General features: G+C 47.7%; 1 protein-coding gene across 18 annotated transcripts in view; it reads left to right on the top strand.

Moving 5' to 3' along the window:
• PACS2 (phosphofurin acidic cluster sorting protein 2) overlaps nucleotides 1-26,003 on the top strand; it is an 84,042-nt gene that overhangs the window by 51,951 nt on the left and 6,088 nt on the right. For 12 of the 18 annotated variants that reach the window (XM_054072664.1, XM_054072671.1, XM_054072662.1 and 9 more), the window contains 8 exons: nucleotides 1,422-1,532; nucleotides 3,580-3,688; nucleotides 5,394-5,426; nucleotides 10,646-10,688; nucleotides 18,453-18,495; nucleotides 19,270-19,405; nucleotides 22,663-22,889; nucleotides 24,645-24,758. In XM_054072664.1, coding sequence (XP_053928639.1) covers nucleotides 1,422-1,532; nucleotides 3,580-3,688; nucleotides 5,394-5,426; nucleotides 10,646-10,688; nucleotides 18,453-18,495; nucleotides 19,270-19,405; nucleotides 22,663-22,889; nucleotides 24,645-24,758 — 816 coding nt within the window. The remainder of the gene's footprint in view (nucleotides 1-1,421; nucleotides 1,533-3,579; nucleotides 3,689-5,393; nucleotides 5,427-10,645; nucleotides 10,689-18,452; nucleotides 18,496-19,269; nucleotides 19,406-22,662; nucleotides 22,890-24,644; nucleotides 24,759-26,003) is intronic. The other 6 variants (XM_054072679.1, XM_054072665.1, XM_054072666.1 and 3 more) reach the window with 2 other exon arrangements.

The raw sequence follows: 26,003 nt of genomic DNA, 5'->3' as shown, positions 1-26,003 counted from the left end.
CTCACGTTTAGTACTTGTTTTCAATTGCGTGTGCCATGTGTGATGTGTTTTTGCAGCACATGGGAAAGCTTCTCCAGTGCATGGTGCAGAGCTGTTCCACATGCAGTGTTTGAAACTCCACTGCGAAGAAAAGATGGGTATGAAAGTAGCTGTGATCAGGAGAGTCCAGGAAAGAGCTTAGGTCTCAGACTTTAATGTCACTGAGGGTAGCTCAGAGAAACCTTCTGCTGGAATCACTCCTGGAAGTCAGGAGATTAGCACTGGTTTGGAGGACTGAGAAAAGACAGTGGATTCTTTCCACCATGAGCTTTGCTTGGAGGGTGGTGAGTATAGTTTCACTGGGGATTTCTTGGAAAGAGTTGTCAAGTCGCGGACAGGATCTCGACAGCTGATGACTCAACTGTTGCAGTCTCTGGAAGTGTGGCTTGATTAGAGAATTTGGTATGCAGGAAGGATAAAAATAAGCTGATTAGGAGGAACTCTGGGGCTACTTCATGGCGGATTATAAATGTACAGGACTTGTGCTGAGCATGACTGGAAAGTGTGGTCCTGGCACACCTCTTCTCCTGTGTTGGAAGACTGGAGAGGCAGTTGCAAGAGCAGATTGTCTGGTTTGAGGACACCTGTGGCCTAAAATGAAGGTGGCAAGTTATTGTCACCTCTCAGGGCAGAGTTTGTCACTTAAATGCCTTCCTCCTCCTGCTCAGTAGAAGTATGAAGTCGTACCTCCATCCAGCGCTGCAAGCTTGAGGCTGGACACACAAACTTCCTGCAAGGAGGTCTTCCTCTCCTCATACAGGAGCCATAAGATTTAGCTAGAGTGAGCAGAGACCTAATGCATATGCCAACATTGACTGGGGACTGAAATCCTTGGACTCTGCCTTCTGTCTTTAATAGTAGTGTATCTAGTGAACTTATAGCCTTTCTCCACCAATTAAACAACCTCCTTGGGTGTGTTTTCCCTGGTTGGGGACAATTGCCTCTTCTCAGTGTTGCTAAACAGCTATCGTGTGCTAACTGTGTTTGGAGCAAGGGGTCCAGCTGCACAGCGGTGCAGCCTGTGGGCAGGAAGGGCTGCTGGGAAAGCTGCTTGCAAAACAGAGACGGTTGGAGAGCCATAGGGCCTCTGTGTCTTCCAAATAATTTATTTCCTTTGGCCTTTTAAAATTTCACTTGGCAGGGGGCAAGGAGGAGGTGTTAGTAGAAGGTATCAGTGGTATTGGAGCAGTCTCTCTGCTGGGAAGTCTATTTGCATGCTCTTGTAGAGATAAGCTGGACTAAATGACTTGGTTATATTGAAGAAATTTATTTTCGAGGTGTCTAGTGCAGTTTTGACTTTGGAATTGAATTCCTTACAAATGAAGCCACACTTGTGTTCAGTGCTTGGAAGAGCAACTATCATGTTTTCCTTTCTTTCTCAGGCTCTCATCCAGTGGCCAAGTATCTGGGGTCTGTAGATTATAGATACAACAACTTCTTCCAAGATCTAGCCTGGAGAGACCTGTTCAACAAACTTGAAGCACAGACCACTGGTAAGACCATGTGTCTGTCTGGCCTGTGTGGGATAAAAGACTCAAATGAGAAATTTTAGCAAAGGTCAAGTAAATACAAGAGGAAGCAGATGAATGGTTTTGTTCCTCTTTTCCCCTCACTCCACCACATTCCCTTTTCAGATGCTGACCTTTGTATGTCCTCCATGTGTTGGGTTGAAACAGTTGTTGGCTGCCAGAGGCACTAGCTACCTCTGAGTCGCGCTGGTTTTACCTAGTGCTCATGTAGAGGTCTCACTAACGAGTTCAGTACATTGCTTTATTTGGTCCTTCAGAAACTGTCCAGTTTTGGAAAACTGGAAGCCCTTGGAAGATTAAGTTCTGTAAGTTTTGTGTGACAATTACCTTGACATTTCTGAAGTCTGCTGGCAGGATCTTTTTCGTTTAAAAAAGGGATTTTTTTTCTTCACCAGTGTTGTAATGTTTGGGAGCTGCTCCAGGTCAAATCAGCAAGTTCGTGTTCTGGTCTGAGCTGGTTCTAGGCCAAGATAAAGCCTTATTGTGTGTCAAAATACTAATTTGCTTAAAATATTAATGCTTAGAGTTTTTCCATCTGTTCCTTCAATATTAGAAAGAAACAGGAGAAAGGAGGATTTGCATCTGAAATTTGGGGCTACTGGAAGGCTTGAGACTTGACTGTGGAGTGATGCTTTCATGGCAGCATATCCCACACAGAAATTTCATGAGAAACTTCTGAGTTCTTTGAGTGTGCTGTGAGGGTGGGAAGGTTGTATTGTGGCTCTCCTGTTGGAATCGCAGAGCCCGAGGCTCCCAGGATGCTCTTGGAAGTCCTTTAGCTGTGAAGGGAAGAGGCTGACCTCTTCACAGGTGATTGTTCAGAGTCTTTTCCAGCAGATGAGAGCTTGGCTGGACAAGACTCTGGGCAGCCTGTTCTGAAAGTGAAGTTAGCCCTGCTTGGAGCAGGAGTCTGGACTGGAGATCTCCTCGTCTGCCACTCGACCTATGCCTTTCCTTGTTTCTAATCTCATGGAAGAACAGATGTTTGAAACTGGTTTCTTTTAATTCTTTGCTGCACTTGAAAATGCAGCCAAATGTCAATACAGGCTTTGGGTTTGTATCTGCATTACCAATACTTCGTTAGCTATAGAAGTCCAGCTCAACAGCCATATCTGTTCTTTAGTTGGTTGTATGCTGCAGCCCTTGTATATTTGCCTGCATGCTACAAGGAAAAGCAGACTCATTTTTGTGCAGTCCAGGCCTCACAGATTCTCCATTTTCATCTGTGCAGTGAGAACTGCACAGAAGTGCCGTGATGGCATACAAAGATCTGACAGACTCATTGGTCTTCACAATTCACTATTAAAATACAAATAGTCAGGGTTAAAATGCCCATTAGGGTATGAAAGTGCCTGGTAAAGGTCACTTGTGTTCCCTCAATCTCACAGCTGGGGCTCTTTGCTTGAAACCAAAGAAATCTGGAAGGCATTTTGAATATGTCTTCCTGTCATCTTGGATCAAACAGTCTCACAGATCTGAAGCATACTTGCTGCTACACGTGTGATATTTATGTTCTTCCTACTCTTGCGTGACTCTCGTTTTTTTCAGTAAAATAAGCATGGACGCGAGTTCATTAGGAAATCGGGTAACTCAGATGCTGGTGTGAGCAGAGCAGCTCACCAAGGCCCTGGAAGACATGGCTAGGCACACTCTTCTACAGATCTGTACAGTCCAGGTGCAGAAAAGTCTAAAGCTGACACTGGGCAGGTAAACATCTCCAAAGAAAAGCACTTTAACTAATGTAAAATAACTACTACTTCAGTCAGTAATGCTGTGTACCTATCCATATATCTAGTGTGCCTTCCTAATGTTTTTACCTTGGTGCTCTCATAGGATGTTTGCTTTTGGTCAGACAGCTTTACAGGGCACTATGGGAGGCTGCAGAGCTTCCTTTGGAGTTCAAATGCAGCTGGCTGGGTGCAGTCAGCTGCTTGGCTGAGCAAATGAAGGACAGTGTTGGTGATGGTCTGAGAAGTCATGTAAACTGTTTGCTCTCTTTGTTTTATGGCAGTTTCAGAAGCACCTGATGTTGTCTCACGGATAACGCAATATATAGCAGGGGCAAACTGTGCACACCAGTTGCCTATTGCTGAAGCAATGCTGACGTACAAGCAGAAAAGGTAAGTCCCTAACATAATACTGGCTTTCCAGAGTGAGCATCAGGTTGAAGGCAAAGTACTTTTCTCATCTTATGTGCCAGCACTCTTAAAAATCACTGGAAACCATAAACACCTTGGGAACCTTACTGTATACTGCCATCCAGTGATGTGTCCCAATCACAGAATGCTGAATCTGTAACAGTGTGGTTCTTTTAAGGGCAGGGATTTCTTTGAAGATCTGAGAAGTCTGGGGAGGTGGGGACTGGACAGATGGTCATATTTGCTTAGGTTCCAGAGATCTCTTACCATGGAGTCTCTCTTTTACCACCGAGACCTTAGGGATGCAAGACTGGACTGTGGCATTGTCCCCACAAAGTATCTTCCATGATACCTGGCCTTTTTACACCAGAGTTGAGGGGACTGAAACCCATTATTTTTGGAGTGTAAATAGCACAGCTTGTTGCCTGGCATTTGCTGCTACAAGAACTGCTGTGGAGGGCTGATATTCACCAGGTTTTATTTTGCCCTCTCTTAGGGGATAAGCAGCCCTTAGGAGGGGAGGACTGGAGTCCAAAAACAGGATTCAGAAATATGTAGAACCTTATGTGGCTGTGGACCAGGAAGAAGAGTGTCTGTCAAGGTGGAGATATGTTGTTTCTGAGACACTGAGAACAATAGACTACAACTCACACACGTCCCAGTAGTTTCTCAGAGCAGGACAAACATTATCGCCTCATTTATCTCAGTTAGGGACTAGCAATCTCCTATGAGGCGTGGATGATGTTAATCGTTTGTTACTACGCTCCCCAGCTTCCCATATTATCTGGTCTTTTGTTGTTGGTCCATTAAGATCCCTCATTGGTACCTCATTTGTATAAGAACTGGGAGGAATTAAAGGTGTGAGTGGAGTCAGAGGTTTTTCCCTTTACTTGGAAGTGCTCATTGTGTGTTGCCTTTCTGTACTTGTCTGCTCCATGTTACTTTGCAGAAATGAGTTAGTAGAATTTGGTCCATTCTTCACACTCTCCTAGGGAAAACATTTCCAGATTGACTATCCCATTAAAAGAGTACACTCTCTTCTGTATTTATGAACTTCTGTAATGTTGACCTGGATGGATTAGTCTGGATGGCTCTTGGCTTCAATCATTTTTGTCATTAATACACGTGTAATAATTTTGAGTTTCTAATGTACTTGGGAAAGTCAATTTGTACTTTGAAAAACATACCAAAGGTATTTCAGCAATACGTGTACTTAGCCCTCCCAGCACTGTGCACGACCACTTTACCAAGCTGGTTTGATCCATTTGGGTTTTAGACCCTTTGTACTTGATGGTGCCATGCCTGAGACTGTTGAAGTTTAGACCAAGCTCAAACTCTGCAGAAGGTTACTTGGAAGAGAGATCACTGAGACTTTTAGTCTGACTCATGGCATAGTCTGTAGTCTCTTACCTCTGTTGTGTCCGCTTTAAAATAACTTCTACTTTTAGCTAAGTACCCCATGAGCAAACCGGAGACTGTGTTTGAGGAACAAGCTCTCCTGTGGAGTGATGGGCAGTTACCTCCCCATGTGGCTTTCTTTAGAAATGAAGCACTCTGACGTTGGCAGCGACTTAGGGAGTTGTGAAAAATAACATAGAAATGGTGTTAGCACTATCTAAGTGAATGCATCGCTTTGTTGTAAGTATAATAACGTATTTATGTTTTTCTTTGGTTGCTTTCTGAAAAGGAAAAAGAGCTTTCATTTTGATTTTGCAATAAGGTATTGGTTCCTTTTAGGTTCCCTCTCTCCATTCTGCTATATATATTTTCCCTGATGAACTGGTCTTTTATGCCTTGTTTAACAGTTCCTGCAGGTCTGGGATGAACAGTTTGGTGAATTCTCCTCGCTGCTTTGAAACTATGGCATCTGCTGGCAGAATGCGTTGTTAAAAATGACTGCCCTGCCTTTGGACCACACATAGGGGTTTCCAGGGTGTAGACTGAGTGGGAATTAAGGGGTTATTCAAAGAGTAGCTTTGAGCAGTAAAACACTGAGAAGGTAGGTTTTTTTCCTTCCCTGTTTCCTAGCTTAATCCCTGCTGTTTGGTCACAGACAGAGGATATAGCATAGCTCCAGAAGGATCAGGGTTGAGCAAAGTTATTTCAGTTCCTGTCTCCTGGAAGTGGGGTGCTGTAAGTGGCACTCGGTGGCTCAGGGTGAGATTTAGCCATGTAGTGTCCAAGTGCAGACCAGTGAATCTTTGTCCGGTTATCAAAAAATTGAGGACTAGTCTTTTACTGGTAGGCTATCCCACATGTCTGGGACCTCTCTGAGGCTAAGATAAAGGAGACAGATGTATGCTAGCAGGGCAGTTGAGCTCACAAATCTGCCTCCGAGACCCCATTGCTCTGCAGTGTCTCCTGCTTTGAATCATATGGTTATTGGACATCTTTTATTTTGTCCTCAGTTCACAAAGTTCCTGCAGCTCCCTCGAGGCCGGTGGGTCAATAGCTTCTCCAAAGCAAACTTTCAAGGCAGTGGTCTACATAGAAACAGCAGCGCTATCCACAAATTCATTGCAGGACAAATCTCCCAGTGTCCTAGCATCTGCTCTGTTAAACAAGCCCTAGCGGTCCAAGGAAAGCCGAGCCAGAAAACCAGACTTTAGGACAGAGCTGTATGCGATAAGCTGCTTTATAGCTTTATTGCCAGCTATCCCTGTTTTGACCTACCTCCACTCTCCTCCCTGTCCCCTTGTTCTGTTTGTCATGGCAATAGGTTGGTGCATGTTCTGCCTGTGATGGACTGCAATGATGCAAAAGCTTTGTCCTGTTTTTTTTTTTTGTTTTTTTTTTTTTTTTTTTTTGAGCATCTGCTGACCTTACCTGAAATCAGAGGGGCTGGCAATGAAGAAGGGGTTCAGGAAGGAAATTAATTGCCGTTTCAACTCCTCTGCCTTCCACTGGGTGACTGGCTTTGTCTGTGAGCACTAGAGGAATTGTGGTTACTGAATTGTCAAGAAACACTGCAGACCAGGCCAACATATGGGGAGCTGAAACCGTGGTGGCAGAGGTGGGCCTCTTATTAGGAAGGGTGTGCCATTGTTGTTGATATCTCTGCATTGCTTTCTTGAATGAAACCCTGCGGTATTTGAGATCTAGGACTTGACAGACATTCATTCTCAATGTAGCTGGATTGCTGATCAGTTCTGTGAACCTGGGCTGGTGTCACATACTGTAATTCAGTGTCCAGCACAGCTCATGCCATATGGCTTCTGGATAGCCCTTGCATGAATCTCAGTAGCAGCTTGACTGTTGGAATTTCTCACTTGTCAGGGCAAGGATTGGGTCACTTCCTACCTAGATACCCATTTACCAAAAGCTTTTCACTCTCCTGTGTTGTAGAGCTCTTCCCCAACTCTTGCTCTCTGGAGCACAAATGCCTTGGGTTGGTGGGTGAGCCAGTGTGAGTTCTTGGGCAAGAGGAAGCAGGGGTAACACTATTCTGCCTGCTGCATGTCCGACTCCCTGAAGGGCAGTGGCCTGGTACAGTCCAGGTCCTTTTTCAGAGTGCTGCTTCTAAAACACACCCTGCAGCAGTTGCTGAACATGAACACAGCTGGTGAAGATAGACCAGGCCCCTCCTCGGGTTCAGCCACACTTATATCACCTGGCTGGTGGCTGCATGAACCTCCTTGTGAAGCCTGTGGAAATGTATGAGGAGTTCACTTGCCCCTCCAGGCAGAGGAGAGTCAAGGCGCAAGAACTGTGCCAGATGTCCTGCTGAGTGTGCCCAGCGCACTGTGGGAACACGAAGGGTGCTGGATGAGAGTTTCATGGAGAAGCAGAGAAGTGACTCATCTGATATGTTGTGGGGACCTGGAGTCGCTTTATCCCTTTGTTTGGCTTGACTACCAGATGCTTGGTGGAACAAGGATGGTGTTAGCCAGCAGAGAGCTACAGCTGCCCAGTGGGAAGGATAGATGCTTCATGCCAAAGATGAACCTCGGAAAGTTGCTGATGGTGCCTGGCCTGAACTCACATAGGGGACTGCTAGTCCTTCAGCCATAAAAGCTCCTGCTTTCCTGTTCACCTGCTGCAGGACATGCCTGGAATAAGGGTAGTACCTGAGAAATCACAGGTGTTCGGCTGCATTTGAATCTGGTTTGCGTTGCTTAAATTGTAAATGAAATCTTATTAAATGACTAATAACGGACATAACTTCTCCAAGTGATGATTCAGTCCCTGTTACTGTAATATCCAAGTGCTTTGCAGCTTAGCTTGATTTTTGCCCTGGAAGTGAAAGATTATTCCTTCCTTTTGTCGGCTGAGTGTCATCTAGTGATGTGGCTTCTTCTCATTTTCTAAGGGTTCTAAAGCATATAGATTTGGCTATATGACTTTGTTCTTTTCGACTTAATTTCTTACGGTAGGGAGGGAGCCTGCAATCCATTTCTGAACAGTTTTCCTTGGAAGGAGTGATTGCAGGTGGACGGATTTTGCCCACGCAAAAATAGTAAGCAAACAACTCCCTATTCCAGATACGTATTTTCTTTCTATGTAGCCTCTCTGCAGAAGTCTGGGGTTTTGGTTTTTTTGTTGGGTGTTCCACCTCCCCAGAATTACACAGGTCAAGTATCAGTAACGCTGTTAGAAATCACAAACCAGGATCAGGTCTGACTCTAAATTATAGCTGAGATAGCAGAGCTTTCAGAAACTATTGGTTAAAACCAGTGCCTTGGACTTTGCTACAGGGGTAAAACCTTTGCAGCCTGGGAATCTGTGCAGCCCAGGTAATAAGCAGGAGCTGCCTTTCCAGGGACAAGGTATGTGGTAGTTGCAGAGCTCTGCAAAGGAGTAGAAGAGGCCTTTGCCAAGGTTGAGAGTATTTTGGATGAGTATTTTGCGCTACCAAAGAACAAGAATTAAGAAAGAGCATGAAAGAGGGAGTGGAGAACAAGCACAGTTGTCTCATCACTCCTTCCATTCGCATGAAGAACAGCTGTTCTGATAAGCTGCATTTTCAGAGGCACACATGCAAGATTCAAGTTCCCAAGAGGACTTGTGAGAGGACTAGCCTAGCTGAGCTGAAATCTGGCTGGACTGCTTCAGGAACGTCCTGTGCATCCTTGTGAGTTGTGATAAATGGTGACTGGAGCAACTGATTTATTTCAGAACTACCCCTGAGCTGCTCCCAATGAAGAGTCTGAGCTCCCAGGAGAAACAAGAATGAGTTTTGTGCTGGAGCTGGGCATGGTTTGTTTTTTGAGAGCTTGGAGCAAAGCCATGCAGTGGCAACTGTTGTGCTTCCCTCACTTGGTCAGCAGGACTCGCTTCTACCTGCTGAAAACTGAGAAGAAAACTGAGCCTTTATCTTGCGCTTCTCCCAACAGCAGAGTTTCTTCTTTCTCTTTGCAAAACCACAGCTGGAAATGTCATTTTTGAAGGAATTTTATTTGCTGGGGACTGGCAGCCATGGTTGGGAAGATGTAACCTTTCTGGCCTCCAAGACAGAGTCAGGGACTCAGTCATTTTTTCGTGTTCTTTGGGAGAAGAATGAAGGTGCAATGCCTGCTTTGAGGTTGGAAGGGCATAGAGCCTCTGCTGAGTAAGCAGAGCCGAGCCTAGGCAAGAGGCTGTTCTTAGAAGCCCACTCTGTGCTGGACCAAGAGAGAGCTCTGTCTGAGTCACGTTCACTGCAGTTCTGTGCCATTCTTTCCAGAGAGCGTGTGTTAATCACACAGTGGTTGGCAGCCTTTGTGCATCTGCTGCATTTCTGATCTGTGCTGGAAACAGCACAGACTACTTACTTTCTGAAGTATTTGGGCTGTGTCCAGCTATACTCTGGATGAAGGCAATGCTGGATGTTTTTTTCTGAACATTGCAGTGCTCTGAGTGCTGAGGGATGGACAAAAAGAGAAACATGAGAATTCTGTTTGTCTGCTTCCTAGCTGGTTCCCATGCTTGGTCACTGAGAAACGTATGCCTTACCCATGCAGTCACTTTTGCTGCTGAACTGTGATTCTTCTGAACACATGGATGTGCTCCAGCTGTCCTCCCCTTACCCCTGTGGGTCTGTCTTTGTACTCTGTCCCCCTTAAAGGGACTCCCTTTTACGTCCTCCCAGCCTGCCTTCCTCCTCTCAGGCCATCCTCTCCTTGGTTTTGTTGAGTCTTTACCTAATTTCTGCCAGGTTTGACGGTGCCCTCCTTTGCTGCTGCTTCTCCATCCTCTGGCTTCTGAATCCTGGGCAGAGCCAGAGCAGGAGGGGCCAACACCATCCCGCTTTCAAGCTGTGTGTAGTGCTGTCTTCAGGTGTTTCTGGGATATGCTGTGCTTTTTTGTTCGGTTTGGTTTAGCAGTTTGCTGTTCTCGAGTTGGTGTCCTGCTCTACCTGGTGTACGCTGGTGCACGGCCTCACTAGTGTGCCTGTCTAAGGAACTTGCAGGCTCCCTGTGGCAGGGAAAACATCTGTGTGTGTGTGTGTGTGCGCGCGCGTGTGTGCGTGTGTACGTACTTGCTAGTGCCACACAAGTAACCCCGTGTCACGGCTTGTAACCCCGTGGCAGGCTAACTGCTTTAGCGATGCTGGGATGTGCAAGGTATGGCACATGACTCCAAAGGTGGGACGTGTGAAGGCCATGCGTGCAGAGTGCTTCAGGGACTAGTAAGTAATGCACAGTTCTCCATGTTGTTGTGGCACAGATCCATTTCCTTGCAGTAGGAGGTTGTGTGTCTGCCATGCCATTAAAGCATGTTTCTCTGTCAAGCTTGAGAGGTGGTGGAAGAGACCTTTCCCCCAGAGGTGTGCCATAAGCTGTGTGCTCTTCCCCACCCATGCAGATTATTAGCGTGCTGGCAGAGTGCCTTAAGAGGAGACACTGGACTGGCGCTTGCATACTGTCCGTCCCTACTGCATGCTTGAATGCAACGTGTAAAGTGAGTATTGTGCCCAGTATGGAAGCAAGCTGTTAACAACTCTTTTCTCTTTACATTTAGCCCTGACGAAGAATCTTCGCAGAAGTTCATTCCCTTTGTTGGGGTGAGTGTTACCTTAGTTACACTGTCTAGAGCCAGCTAGAGTATGTCCACAAGTGTTAACCCAAACTTGCCTGCTTTCTGGGGTACAGCACGAGCCCTGGGCTCTCTAAAATAATGTGTAAGCATGAGTGTCTGATGGTTGGACGCAACTGTCTGACATGTAAGTAAACCTCAAAGATCCTTCAACAAATGATGTGGTGTATTTTACTTTCCAAGCAGCTGGCTCTGAACAGCTTCCTGCTTTATGCCTACCAGCACTGGAGCAGGCTCTGTAGGCTTGGGTTTGCCTTGTATTCAATACAGAGAGCAAAAAGCGTGAGGCTGAGGTGCTCTGATCCCCAGCCTGTCTTTGCTGCAGACCAAAGCACCTAGTTGGTGAAGAATGGTCCAGAGATCTGAGAGTTGCTGTGCCCAGTGTTGCCATGGGTGACTGATTTGGCCAAACAGTGTTAGTCCTCTCTGTGCTTGTCCTGAACAGTCTCCGTTCCTCTTAATACCCCATCCACTGCTCGGAAGTGGAGAGTACATCTCACCAGCGAAATCATTTATATCACTGTTACATTTGAGTCTGGGGCAGTAGCTATTTAATACACTTTATTACGTGAATGTTTGTTTCAGAGAGTCATCCCTGGCTTTTCTTGCTGTCCTTATTTTTAAATATTCCCAGCTCAGGTGTCCAAGAGGAGATTATCTAGGCAGGGGTGTGTTTGTGCTTCTGTCAGTGTGTTTTGTGTACTTTGCCTTTTCTAGCTTCCCTCTCCTCATTTGATTGTGCTGTTCAGTTCTTTAAGTTTTAGGTATGAAGTCATTGACCTGTGGCTGGAAGGATATCCCTGACTGCTTTTCAGCTACTGGATATCTCCTTCATAGATTTGCTGCTCTCTCGTAGCTTCTCTTCCTTACATGCTGGCTGCTTGTTCTACCTTCTCTGTGTTAAGCTGCCTTGTGTGTGCTCCCATTTGTATCCACGTATTGGAGCTAGTCTGAAGTCCCAAGCAAGAGCTTAGTCTCTCTTGCCTTCAGGCTAACCCTGCTTTCACTCTGGTGTCTCTTCAGAGCTAGAGTCTCTCTACAGTGCTCCTGTGATGACAACCTACTTCTGTTGAAGGAAAGATGTCTTCTGCTAAAGTGGAGGGGTGCATCTTCAAGAGATGGGGGATGGCAGCAAGTTCCTGTCCGGCGCAGGAAACCTGCTCCCCCCACCCGGACAACTAACCCCCAGATAGCCCTCAGAAATAAATATGAAACGCTGCAGGTGGAACCTATCCCCCAGGAAGAAGCAGAGGAAGAAGGAGATGATCCCCACAGCCTAGAAACATTCCCTAGGCTCCAGCATCCTCGGAGGGCCCTAAAAACATCCTCTGTCAAGAAAAAGAGGAGAGTGATTGTCTTAGGGGATTCCCTTCTTAAAGGAGTGGAGGGACCCATCTGCAGACCGGACCCGCTCCACAGGGAGGTCTGCTGCTTGCCAGGGGCATCAGTGAGGGATATCAATAGAAAACTCCCTTCCTTGGTGAAGGAAACGGATTACTATCCCCTGTTAGTATTTCAAATAGGTAATGATGACTTACAGCGCAGAAAGCTGAAAGCCATCAAAAGAGACTTCAGGGCTTTAGGGAGGATGATGGAGGGCTCTGAAGCACAAGTGGTGTTTAGTTCTATCCCAATACTAAGGAATATGGAACAGGAGGCCAGGGACATACAGATGATTAATGCCTAGCTCCAAACCTGGTGTGAGGAGAGGGGCTTTGGCTTCTTTGGTCATGGGGTGACCCACCCACCCCCAGGTTTTCTTACTAGGGATGGGTCATACTTGTCTCCAAGGGGGACTAAAGTTATCTCTGAAAATCTAGTTAGGCTCTTAAATAGAGCTTTAAACTAGATGTGAAGGGGGAAGGGGAGGAGACCAGGCTAGTTGGGAATGAGCCTGGAAGTGGGAAACCGGCGGCTGAGAAATGGTGTGCGGAGAGGACCACCAGTACACCACAACAGGGCAAGTGAGGGCGAGTACAAGTGGGGACAGTAAGGATGAAACTGGGTCTGTGGAATTAGTTATTCCAAGGACCAGTCAATCGAGAATAAACTCTCTTCCCTTTACGAGGGCTGAAGGTTCATCAGCCCAGCTGAAGTGCATTTACACCAATGCACGCAGCATGGGCAATAAGAAGGATGAGCTGGAAGCTGTTATAGGGCAAGGTGACTATGATGTCATTGCCATCACAGAAACGTGGTGGGATGACTCACATAACTGGAGTACAGCTATGTTGGGATATAAACTCTTCAGGCGGGACAGGAAGGGTAGGAAAGGAGGCGGGGTAGCCCTCTATGTTAAAGAGTGCTTTGATACTCTTGAACTGGATTACAGTGAGGATGGGACCGAGTGCCTATGGGTTAAAATCAGAGGAGCTCACAAGAAGGGGGACTTTGTGATAGGAGTCTGTTACAGACCACCCAGCCAAGAAGAAGCAGCTGATGAGCTCTTCTGTAAACAGCTGGGGACAGTCTCTAAATCTCTGCCTGTTGTCCTTGTGGGTGACTTTAACTTTCCGGATGTCTGCTGGGAGTACAATACAGCAGAAAGGAAACAGTCTAGGAGGTTCCTGGAGTGCATGGAAGACAACTTCCTTGCACAACTGGTTGGTGAACCAACAAGGGAGGGTGCCTTCCTAGACCTGCTGTTTGTGAATAGAGAAGGTCTTGTTGGGGGTTTGACGGTTGGAGGACGCCTGGGATTAAGCGATCATGAGATGATAGGGTTTTCAGTTCTAGGTGGGATAAAGAAGGGGGTTAGCAAAACAGTCACATTAAACTTCCAGAGGGCAGACTTTGGCCTGTTCAGAAGGTTGGTTAGCAAAGTCCCATGGGAAACAGTCCTTCAGGGCAAGGGAGCCCACGAGGGTTGGGCGCTCTTGAAAAATGAAATCCTAGCAGCTCAAGAGCAAGCCATCCCTGTGTTCCGGAAAAGGAGCCGGTGGGGGGAAAAGCCAGCTTGGTGGAGCAAGGAGATCTCAAGATATGTCAATAATAAGAAGAAGACCTATGTGCTTTGGAGGAAAGGACAGGCATCTTGGGTGGACTACAGGGAGGAAGTGAGATCGTGCAGGGAAAAAATCAGGAGGGCCAAGGCCCAACTAGAAATCAAATTGGCTAAGTCTGTGAAAGACAACAAAAAGTCTTTCTACAAATACATTAACAGGAAAAGGAGGACGAGGGAGAATATCCAGTCTCTATTGGATGCAGAAGGAATAACAGTGACAGGGGATAAGGACAAGGCTGAGGTACTTAATACCTTCTTCGCCTCAGTCTTTAATAGCAAAGAAAGTTGTTCCTTCTGTTTACAAACCCAAGAGTTAGAGGGGCAGAATGAGGCTCCTGTGATCCAAGAGGAGGCGGTTAGAGACTTGCTTGCCCAGCTAGACTCCCACAAGTCTATGGGGCCGGATGGGATCCACCCAAGAGTATTGAAGGAGCTGGCGGCTGTCCTTTCCAAACCCCTATCCATCATCTTGCAGTGGTCCTGGCTGACTGGGGAAGTTCCACTAGACTGGAGGCTGGCTGATGTTGTGCCCATATACAAGAAGGGTTGCAGAGAGGATCCGGGGAACTACAGGCCTGTCAGTCTCACCTCAGTGCCAGGGAAAGTCATGGAACGGGTAATCTTGAGTGCTATCATGAAGCACATGCAAGAGAACCGGGTGATCAGGCCCAGTCAACATGGGTTTACAAAAGGCAGATCTTGCCAAACTAACCTGATCACCTTCTATGACAAAACCACTCAATTACTGGATGGGGGAAAGGCTGTGGATGTAGTCTTCTTGGACTTCAGTAAAGCCTTTGACACAGTTTCTCACAGCATTCTGCTTCAGAAACTGTCAGCCTCTGGCCTGGACAGGCGCACACTCTCCTGGGTTGAAAACTGGTTGGATGGCCGGGCCCAGAAAGTGGTGGTCAATGTAGTTAACTCCAGCTGGAGGCCAGTTACAAGTGGAGTTCCTCAGGGCTCAGTACTGGGTCCAGCACTGTTCAATGTCTTTATCAATGACCTGGATGAAGGCATCGAGTGCACCCTCAGCAAGTTTGCAGATGACACTAAGCTGGGAGGAAGCGTGGATCTGCTGGAGGGTAGGGAGGCTCTGCAAAGGGATCTGAACAGGCTGGACCACTGGGCCGAGACCAATGGCATGAGGTTTAACAAGACCAAATGCCGGGTCCTGCACTTGGGGCACAACAACCCTATGCAGCGCTACAGACTGGGGGAAGAATGGCTGGAGAGCTGCATGGAAGAGAAGGACCTGGGGGTGCTGGTTGACAGCCGACTGAACATGAGCCAGCAATGTGCCCAGGTGGCCAAGAAGGCCAATGGCATCTTGGCTTGTTATCAGAAATGGGGTGACCAGCAGGTCCAGGGAGGTTATTCTCCCTCTGTACTCGGCACTGGTGAGACTGCACCTCGAATACTGTGTTCAGTTCTGGACCCCTCACCACAAGAAGGATGTTGAGGCTCTGGAGCGTGTCCAGAGAAGAGCAACAAAGCTGGTGAAGGGGCTGGAGAACAAGTCTTATGAGGAGCGGCTGAGAGAGCTGGGGTTGTTTAGCCTGGAGAAGAGGAGGCTGAGGGGAGACCTTATTACTCTCTACAACTACCTGACAGGAGGTTGTGGAGAGGAGGGAGCTGGCCTCTTCTCCCAAGTGACAGGGGACAGGACAAGAGGGAATAGCCTGAAGCTCCGTCAGGGGAGGTTCAGGTTGGATATCAGAAAAAAATTCTTCACAGTAAGAGTCATTGGGTACTGGAACAGGCTGTCCAGGGAGGTGGTTGAGTCACCTTCCCTGGAGGTGTTTAAGGAACGGGTGGATGAAGTGCTGAGGGACATGGTTTAAGGGAGTGTTAGGAATGGTTGGACTCGATGATCCAATGGGTCCTTTCCAACCTTGTGATTCTGTGATTTGTTCCTTGCCAATGAGTTTTGCTGTGATCTTGTCCCTCCCATTATCTGTGATGGTTGGTGAAGAACCTTTGTTAAGAAACAGCTGTTTCACATTTCCCAGTAACAGGAAAAGCTCAGAGAGGCTTGGAAGTGTCTGGACTCATCTTACTGAGGCTGCTGGGCTCTGCAAAGCTTTTCTTTGTGGAAGTGCCATCTACAAGCAAGTAGGGCTTAGAGTGTTTGCCCAGTTGCACTGAAATGATTGTCATGATGTTATCAATGCTTTTCCAGTCTGGATTTGATTGTCTGGAAGTGGGAAGAACGAACAGCTCTGTCTGCGTAACACTGCCAGCTCTCAAAAAAACTTGCCTTGAAATCACCTCCTATGTCAGCTGGTGGCAAGGGTCAAATCAGTGCTGTTTATTCTTGCTTCTGAAGTGTTCCTGAAAGTATTTCCCCATGAGACACACCTGAAGAGACGCAAAGGCCAATTGCAGGTGCCTCACTGAAAATGAACATGAACCCTGAAGCTCTTGCCCTTAGCTGCAGCCTGCTGTTGGAGCTGTTGGCCAAGGAGGGGAAGGAGCCAGCGATGTATGAGTTTGCCAGTCCTGATTGAACTGGGCTCTTGGCTTTTATGGTGCAAAAACTGATGTCCTGCAACGGGGTTGTACACAGTCTTTGACCAGAAACAAGCAGGGCAGCACCATGCTGCTTAGCCAGCTCTGAAGTGATGGGAAAAGCACCTTGTGAAGAACCAGTTGGACACCACTGGCTGGACAGGTGCACTCTTTGCTGGGTGGAAAACTGGTTGGATGGCTGGGCCCAAAGAGTTGTCGTAAATGGAGTGAACTCCAGCTGGAGGCCAGTCACAAGTGGTGTCCCCCAGGGCTCAGTGCTGGGTCCAGTCCTTTTCAATATCTTTATCAATGACCTGGATGAAGGCATTGAATATACCCTTAGCAAGCTCGCAAACGACACTAACCTGGAAGGAAGTATCAATCTGCTTGTGGGTAGGGAGGCTCTGCAAAGGGATCTGAACAGACTGGACCGATGGGCTGAGACCAATGGCATGAGGTTTAACAAGGCCAAATGCCAGGTCCTGCACTTGGGGCATAGCAGCCCTGTGCAGCTACAGTCTAGGGGAAGAGTGGCTGGAAAGCTACCTGGAGGAGAAGGACTTAGGGGTGTTGATTCACAGCATCTGAACATGAGCCAGCAGTGTGCCCAGGTGGCCAAGAAGGCCAATGGCATCTTGGCTTGTATCAGAAATGGGGTGGTCAGGAGGTCCAGGGAGGTTATTCTTCCCCTGTACTTGGCACTGGTGAGACCGCACCTTGAATACTGTGTTCAGTTCTGGGCCCCTCGCTACTAGAGGGCTATTGAGGCTCTGGAGCGTGTCCAGAGAAGAGCAACGAAGCTGGTGAAGGGGCTGGAGAAGAAGTCTTAGGAGGAGTGGCTGAGGGGACTGGAGTTGGTTAGCCTTGAGAAGAGGAGGCTGAGGGAAGGCCTTTCCTGTCTGGCTTGTAGATCAAGCTGTGGCTGTAAGTAGTTCTCTGTGTTGCTTGTTCTTCCCCTGACTCTTTTCCCTCACCTCCTCTTGCTCACAGCTAGTTACAGACTGTGAAACATCCTCTTGGCCCTTAATGCATACAGTGCAAATGGCTCCTGGGTTCCAGAACCTGATTTATTGCCCTTTGGATGGAGAGTGACCAAACTGAGCTGCAGCCTCCTCTCCCAAGCCAGTACCCCCTTGGGGAGCCTCTGCACGCACTGCTGAATTCATTATAGCTTTTCCAAGGTTGGAGCTAATGGAGAATCCACCAGAGCCACAGCTCTCCAAGATCTCATGCTGAGCACACAACTTCCCCCCACCCCCGACATAGCTTTTACTTCTAATGATTAGAACATTTTTCTTGATCCCATAGCACTGAAATGTGTTCCCTTGAGATGTGATCTAGACATGGTCAGGTCTGAACTTAAGTCTTCTGTTTTCAAACTAAATAGACTGTGTGGCATCATATCTCATTCTAAAGCAGGTTTTATTGACTTGAGATCCCTTTGCAGCTATTTGACAGTGTTTATATAGGGTAGATATTAGCCTTGGATGCAAGTTTCTTAAGGACCTTAATAAGAGTCTGTCCTCTGCAGTGTCAGGAGCGATAATCCCTGTGCACTGTTACAGAAGGTCCCTGCTTTTGTATCACCAAGGGTTTTATCTTTCTAGGCATAGTGTGTTCTTGGGAACTTGTGTTTGCAGCATGTTCAATTCCACAAATTATTGCCAGTGGCATTTATCATTAACTTACCTGTAAAGCTGGTGGGTGGCCATACCAGAACAAATTTGTATCCTTATTACAGTGTGATTTGGATCATTCTGACCTGTCCATGTGATGGTTTATCTATGTCTGTTCCTACAGGTTTTGCCTATAAGTGGCTGCATTTGTGTTGGGGAAGCAATATGTCTGTAATTAGCAGATGCATCACAGCAATGCCGAAGGGATATTTATGTTCCTTTCTCCTCCTTGCTGTGTTCTCACAGGTGTCACAGACAGGCACTGTAGTTGCCATAGCCTGGGACTGCCAGTGGGCTGTTAGAGCTGTTTGGGTCTGTAATGGCTCCACAGGGTCTGTGCTGTCTTTTGTGTAAGTTAGGGAAGGGTTGTGAGCTAGTACTGCTTGGCTTTTGGAAGACTCAGCTTTTAAACATGCTTTCACACTGCAGTGACTGCAGGGAAGTGCCGACGAGGGCATAGGGATGAGCAAGCTTATTTTGGGAGTTCCTGATGTTCAGGGGTCTCTTGTTTCATAGAGCTCTTCTGCTTTCCCTCCTCTAGGTGGTGAAGGTTGGAATAGTGGAACAGTCTTCTGCAACATCAGGTAAAAGTGTGTGCTGTGTCATACAGGTGATGAGAGCCTGACTTCACAGGCTGAACAAAATTGCTCATTGCTGATGTCTTGGGAGTTTTGTAAGGTGAAATTGGATTTTATTAGTTCCTGGTTCTGCTGGGACAGGCACTGGGAGCCACTGTTTGATTCCCAGTGGCTGTCCTCAGAAGAGGCCTCTCTTTGAAGAGACCCTTTTTCTTGTTACTTTACGAGGAGCTTCAGGCAAGCTGAAATTCCCACACCCTCCCCCAGGGAAGCTCAACTCACATATGTGCAAATACCGTTTTTTCTTACATGTGACTCAGCGCTGTGGTTAATTGAGGCTCCTACTCCAAACTGAGAGGCAGTTCATTGGAAATCCCTGCCTGTTTCCATGCACTGGGCTCAGCTGTCTGATAACAGCAATCTCAAACACACACCTAATGCTGGAAACTCCAAGATAGGCAATGAGCTTGCCAATCTGTCAACAAATTTAGACCCATTTTTTTAATGGAAGGAGTGCAAAGCTGATTTACATGACACTACCTGATGACACACATGGACATGGGGTGGTGCTATTCTGTCAATGTGAACTTGTTTTCTCTTCCTTCATAAGCACTGCTTAAGTGTGGAGGCAGTCAGAACTGATGAGCTAACTGATCTCTGGATTGAGTCTGAAAAAAACCTGTGCAGCAGGTGTATGAGCAGGAGACTGAGCTATCCCAGCATACATGTGCTGGGCAATGAGATGAAACCAGACAAACAGTTTGACTTCTTTTTTGCAAGGTGACTCTGATGATGCAGCTCCCTCAAGCTCCAGTGTCCTTTCTTCTACCCCACCTTCTGTGTCTCCTGCTGTGAAGGAAGCCTCCCCCACACCACCTTCATCACCATCTGTCACAGGCAGCTTCTCATCCTCAAGGTAAAGCTCGTTTTGTCTCCTTACAGGTCCCTTGGCTGTCTTCTCTGACATATATGTGAGAGGGGAAAACTGTGGTAAAGGGAAACCCATTCTTCTGCTTTCTTTCATCCCAGCAAAAACCTGAAGGCATCACCTTTCCCCTTCACCGCTTTTGTCTTTGGAGTGACCGTATCCTTGCTGGCCTACAAGATTCTGGGGAGGGCAGAGGGGATCTTGCACCTGGTGGGAGGGCTGTGCTTCTCAAGGCAGTTCAACCTTTGAACTAGAAGAGGCAGCCTTGTTTCAATAGTCTGGCGGAAACCCTGATTCTAGAGAGCTGTTGTGGCAGGCTGTTTGAGAAGGTTTGCATTCTCTATCTGCTGGTATTTTCCCTTTAAGACTGGATTCTCTTTGGAAGATACTTAGACAAAGAAAATACCCACTGTAATACACATCAGTGCTAGCCTAATCTCTCATGATTCTTACGTTTTTGAGGATGCAGCAAATGTCAAGTCAGAGTGACTCCATGGACGGAGCAGGCTTTTTCTCTGTGAGGGGAGAGCTGACAGTTATAAAGTGGCATAGTGGAACAACGGTTCCCATTCATGCATGTGCCTTAAGGCATATCAGAACAGCAACAGCAAGAAGACAGCAACTGTAGGCAATTTAGAGCTCTGGCTTAGCTGAAATTTTTAGGAGTGAAGGGAGGAAACTGCTGGAAAGCTGCCAGTATACAGTTGCCCTGGCTAGGACTCTTATTTGAATGCTGCACAGAATGTTAGTATAGCTGCCTAACACTGTGTGCATTTCTGGTACACAGAAGCACATGGTGAAGTTAAAGACTCGGGAGAGTTAACAAGATCAAGGGGGACAGTGCAGCAGCCTTGTGAGGGGAAACTAGAAGCACTTGGACTCTGTGGTTTGGGGGAGATGGGGAAACAGATAAAAGCCACTCAAGTTTTGCAAAATTGCAGTGGTGGATTTGTTGAATATTGAACTATCGTTCACAACTCTGTGGTATGAGACCTGGGGGCATGCAGTGATACCAGCAAAAGGTCAATTAAAAGGCAGAAGGGAAAGGATTTCTGCACACAGCAGGAATAGGATATTGGGACCGTGTCTGCCTCTGTACTTCTATGGCAGCAGGATCAGCAGATCAAAAAGGGGTTACGCGAATTCATGGACAGTGGATCCATTAATGGATACTGAAGGATGGTTCAGAGACATCTCCTCTAACATGCCTAATCCTGTGATATTCAGGCTGAGGAAGTCAAAGGGAATGCTCTGCAGCTAGAGACTGGGCTCATGTGCTCTCTGGAAGCAGCATCTCCTGCTGTCCCTGTTGAAGACAAATGGAGACCTGTCCTCCCACCCCAGGGAGCCCTATGGGCATCTTTAACCTCTGGTGACCTAAACAGGCTTGAGAAATGGAAATGTGGAAGTCTCAGTTTGTCAGGTGCCGGGCAATTGGAAGGTGTTAGTGCCCATTAGCCTGTAGCAGGAGGCCCCAATGCCCAAGTGCTCCCTGTTGGTTCCAGTAGGGTCCCCAGGCTGGTCCCAGCAGCAGCTGCCTGGCAGTGCAGAGAGCTGGGGGCTGCGCTCTGCAGAGTAGAGCTCACCTCTTGTGTGTGAGCTGTGTGGGCTTTCCAAAGGTGGACATGGTTTGGGAACCTGTACCCACAAGAGTGTAGGCTATTAAAGTTGTGAGCCATGGATGTGATGTATCTGAAGTTGACACCCTAGCTTCAGGAATCTGGTACTTTTTGGTTTTATGCCGTGTGGTAAAACCACCAAGGAACGAGGAAGTTTATATTCAGCATTGTTCCATCTCCACTGATCTATGTGTGACAGCACAGGGAGTGGAGGGTGACCCAGACTGAAAGGCTAAGCCACATATTTAACTGGGCATGGAACAGAAAATCCTGCCTGAGTATAGTGAAAGTTAGTATGCTTTGTTGTTACAACTGATAGGAGAAGTGTGATGCAAAGGAGCCTTGAAATCCAAAGCTACATCTCTAAAAAATCGTCCTTAGAGAATCTGAAATTGCCCTGAGAACCCAAAAGCTGACTTTGGTGTTCAAAAATGAGCTCTGCTTTGTGGTCTGACTTTCAGCTGAATAAATAGCAAAGATAAGGAAATTATTTGCTGAGGGGACCTTAACAATGGTCTGTCCTTGTTTTGCCTTGGTAGTCTTTTATTAGACAGGCACGGTAGGGGTAGACATATTTCATTCAAGATCACAGATTTATCGTCCTTAACTGCCATTTCTCAGACAGGGGACACAGACAGGTAGATAAATTTAGTTTTTCATCTAGTACTTGCACAATATTCAGCGCTCTGTCATTACGTAGGAACAAGTACAGGCTGTCAGCTGTAGGTCTGCCAGATGAAAAACCCATGCTCCACTAGGGTTCAGCTGGCAAGAGGCAGGGGCAGGCAAGGGGTGGGATTTCCCAGGCTGCTCACCTTCCCTTTTCTGGCTCAAGAAAGGCCAGCAGCGTGTTTTGGTGATGCACATCTGTTACTGTACGATGCACAGGAGTTTTCAATGGCAAATCAAGTTCTCAAATCTGCTCTTGTTCAGCAAACATCACAGGGCTGGCAGAGCATTTTCCCACCACTGGAATTCTCCAGCACGCAGCAGGGCTACAAGCCAAATTGCTCTCTGCCAACTCCATTTTAGGGACCTGGGGAGAGCAGAGATCATGCCTGATCTGGTGGAATATCTGGACAGGAAGGAAAGCACCTGATGACAGGAAGAGCTCATGAACGTAGGAGATGGAATCAAATCAAGGAGACTCAGAACTGAGTGCCTAATGTTTGAGAGCCCACTGGCTCTTTGTTTCCCCCCGCCCCCCTCTGTTCAGAGTTGATTTTGGCAGTGCTGTGCCTGGCCATAGGCATTCACCCATCAGTGCTCAGGAGGCAACAGCAAAGGCGATTACAACCTCTCTTCCCCACTCAGACTGGAAGTGATGTGGGCCACTTCAGCTTTTGCTGGCTGGGTCATGGAACTCAACACTGAGTTAGAAAACTGCTTGTCTGCTTCCTTTCCCCCTGCTTGTCCCTGTGGCTGCGCTGCAGGTCAGCCTGTCTCGGCCTGTTGCAATTCTGCGCTGCGGGTCTCTGTATGACATGTTGCTGCCTGATTTCCTAAAGAGCCTGGTGCTTTTCCTCTGACCATCTAGTGAGAAACAGCAGCCACTCTGAAAAACAGCAGATGGAGGGAACTCCACTGAGTGCTGCACAGAAATTACCTTCTTCTCTTCTTTTCCAGCCAGAGCCTTGGTGCTGAGTTGATGGGTCTGCAAGTGGATTACTGGATTGCAGCTCCACCTGTGGACAGAAAGAGAGACCCAGAGAAGAAGGACCCCTCCACTACCAAAAACACACTGAAATGCACTTTCCGGTCCCTCCAGGTCAGCAGGTTACCTGCCAGCGGTGAGATTGCCACCACTCCAACCATGTCCATGACCGTCGTGACAAAAGAGAAGAACAAGAAAGGTAAAGCAGACACACGTAATGTTGCTAAAGGCCAGGAATGCAACATCACTTTCCCTGTTCTGCTTCTCCAGGGCTGCCTGACTTGTCAGTCCTGCATTACAGCACCCCAAAATTCTAGTCTGTCTGTAGGTGAGGAGTGACTGTGTAAGGTGGTAGAGTTTGAAAGGCTGGTTCCTCTTTTTGCTGTAAAAAGGGAATGTGCTCACCCTTACAGCTGGACAGCTGAGATGGTATTGCCCAAAAGAACAAAGATGGGAACAGAGCAAGGACATTTGTAGAAAGCCAGGATGTACACTGCTCTGAACTGCTTCCCTGTGTTCCTTGTGAACCTGCTAGTGCTGGTTTGGGGTATTGGATTAGGTAAGAGGCAGCTTGTGCCCCAGCCATGAGAGTCAGGGCAGACCCTGCAGCCTGGACAGCTCTGAGCTCTGGTCTCTCCTTCGCCACAGGATAGAGGTGCAGACAGAGGCAGGGCACACATGCATCCCATCATGTTGCAGCATGAGGCAACACCCCCAGCAGAGATGTTTTGCTGGTTTTGACATGGCATTCTCATGTTAAAGTACTAGTGTAGCAGCTGGACAAATAGACCATCCAGATCTGCCAAGCCATTGCTAGGTGTGCTTCTAAACCCAGGGGTGGTGCTACTCAGAGCAGTGTAACCTCTTCTGCAGCTCTTACATTCTTGTGCAGAGTGCTTTGAGGGACAGAAGGAGGTAAAAGGGAACTTTTTTCTTGTTTAATCTTCTGCTCTTAAACTCATAGTTTTGAGTTTATTTTTCTTTAAAAAAAAAAAAAGTGTTTTAAATGCTAGTAAGTACTGAGGCCAGGAGCAAATTATATGAAACACATCAGACACTGAGAAAAGCTCTGCGGAGAGGTGTTTTCAAAGAAGCAGCAATGCAGTTCTGTATTTGCATTTGACTGCCAGTAGCTGTCCTTCACCACATCTGCCTACCCATGGGCTTGGGAGTCATTCCTGGGGGAAGCAGGGGTTCTGGAGGCTCAGAGGCCAGTAGAGTCTCCTGGACCAGTGGCTGCAGACATGGGTGCATAACGCTGCAGGTCACTACTGGGCTAGCACGACTGTAGCACTGCTGATAGCGGAGCTTCCACTCCTTTGTAAGTAGCGTGCTTATGGGGGAAGCAATCCTGAGACTCAAAATGGTATTTACTGGGATGGCCCTGCCAGTGTTCAACACCTCCAAATTTCATGGAGACAGTTTGTATGTCTTTGTGCATTTCAACATGCACAAAGGGGAACTGGAATCTTTTCAGCTCTTGTAATACTTTCCTTCTCCACCACCTGCCCACAGCCTGCAGTCCTTCCTGCTCTCCTGGTGTCTGTGCAGCCCAGCTCATGTTGGGCCGCTGTTACTGCTGCAAACTGGCCGGTAGCTACAGGGAGGCTGGAGCATGGTGCTGGCCAGCAGCCGCGTGCAGTGTGTAAGGCTCTTCCTAGGTGGTGTGGCTGTCTGACAGATCCCATCAGCCCAGCACCAGGTGCAGGCTGGGGATTGCTACAGATGCAGCTGGTGTCCCAGCAGAGTGGCATGAGTTACCCTGAAGGTGCCTTTTGAGGTCTGATTGTGATCTGGGAATGTTTCATGTACAGACGCTTAGGCTAAACAGAGATAAAATCAGGAGTTAGAGTTAGAATTCTCAGACTTGAATGTTTAAGTGCACAACCCCAAACGAGTCTTGGTGCAGCTCCTGTGAATGGCAGAGGTTCACTGTATGCACGTTTTCTTACAGTGATGTTTTTGCCCAAGAAAACAAAAGACAAGGAAGTTGAGTCCAAGAGCCAGTGTATTGAAGGAATCAGCAGGTTGATTTGCACAGCGAAACATCAGCAGAACATGCTGCGTGGTAAGTGCAGCGCTTGCATCCTGTTGGGCCCTGGAGCATGGCTCAGCTGCTAGTGTTGCTCTCCGGTGAATGGGCTGACATGGTGGTGTGCCCTTTAGCCAGCATAATGGGAGTGAGGGCTTGGCTGTGTCCAGCCTGGGGGACTGCTTTAACAGAATCATAAAATAATTTGTGTTGGAAGGGACCTTAAAGCCCACCCAGTTCCCGGCCCCCTGTGATGGGCAGGGACACCTCCCGCTGGATCAGGCTGCCCAAGGCCCCATCCAACCTGGCCTTGAACACTTCCAGGGATGGGACATCCACAGTTTCCCTGGGCAACCTGTGCCAGTGTGTCACCATCCTCATCCTGGAAGAATTCCTCCTCATGTCTAGTCTAACTCTGCCCCTCTCCAAGTTTATAGCCATTGCCCCTAGTCATATCACTACATGCCCTTGTAAAAAGTCCTTCCCCAATAGGTCTGGGATTGGGAAAATCCTGCCTTACCTAGGAACTCCTCTAAATCCAGGATCAAGGCAAGGGCTGGGCTCCATTCCTCTCCCTGTCATTCCAGGTGTTTCCCTTGCACATATGGAAGGTGATGGCGGAGAGTGGTGAGAGTGTGGCTGCTCCTCTAGGCAGGACCCTGGCACAAAGACATAGAATCATAGAATCACTAGGTTGGAAGGGACCCATTGGGTCATCGAGTCCAACCATTCCTAACTCTCCCTAAACCATGCCCCTCACCACCTCATCCACTTGTCCCTTAAACACCTCGAGGGAAGGTGACTCAACCACCTCCCTGGGCAGCCTGTTCCAGTGCCCAATGACCCTTTCCATGAAAATTATTTTCCTGATGTCCAGCCTGAACCTCCCCTGGTGGAGCTTGAGGCCATTCCCCCTTGTCCTGTCCCCTGTCACTTGGGAGAAGAGGCCAGCTCCCTCCTCTCCACAACCTCCTTTCAGGTAGTTGTAGAGAGCAGTAAGGTCCTCCCCTCAGCCTCCTTTTCTCCAGGCTAAACAACCCCAGCTCTCTCAGCCGCTCCTCATGAGACTTGTTCTCCAGCCCCCTCACCAGCTTTGTTGCTCTTCTCTGGACACGCTCCAGAGCCTGAGGCTCCAGAGCCTCACCACCTTCTTGTGGTGAGGGACCCTGAACCGAACACAGTACTCAAGGTGCGGTCTCACCAGTGCTGAATACAGAGGGAGAATAAGCTCCCTGGACCTGCTGGTCATGCTGTTTCTGATACAAGCCAAGATGCCATTGG

This window comes from Cuculus canorus, chromosome 8 (genome assembly GCF_017976375.1).
Source record: "Cuculus canorus isolate bCucCan1 chromosome 8, bCucCan1.pri, whole genome shotgun sequence".
Classification (NCBI taxonomy): Eukaryota; Metazoa; Chordata; class Aves; order Cuculiformes; family Cuculidae; genus Cuculus; species Cuculus canorus.
The sequence above is the reverse complement of the archived record's forward strand: the minus strand, read 5'-3'. Positions and strand labels throughout refer to the sequence as shown.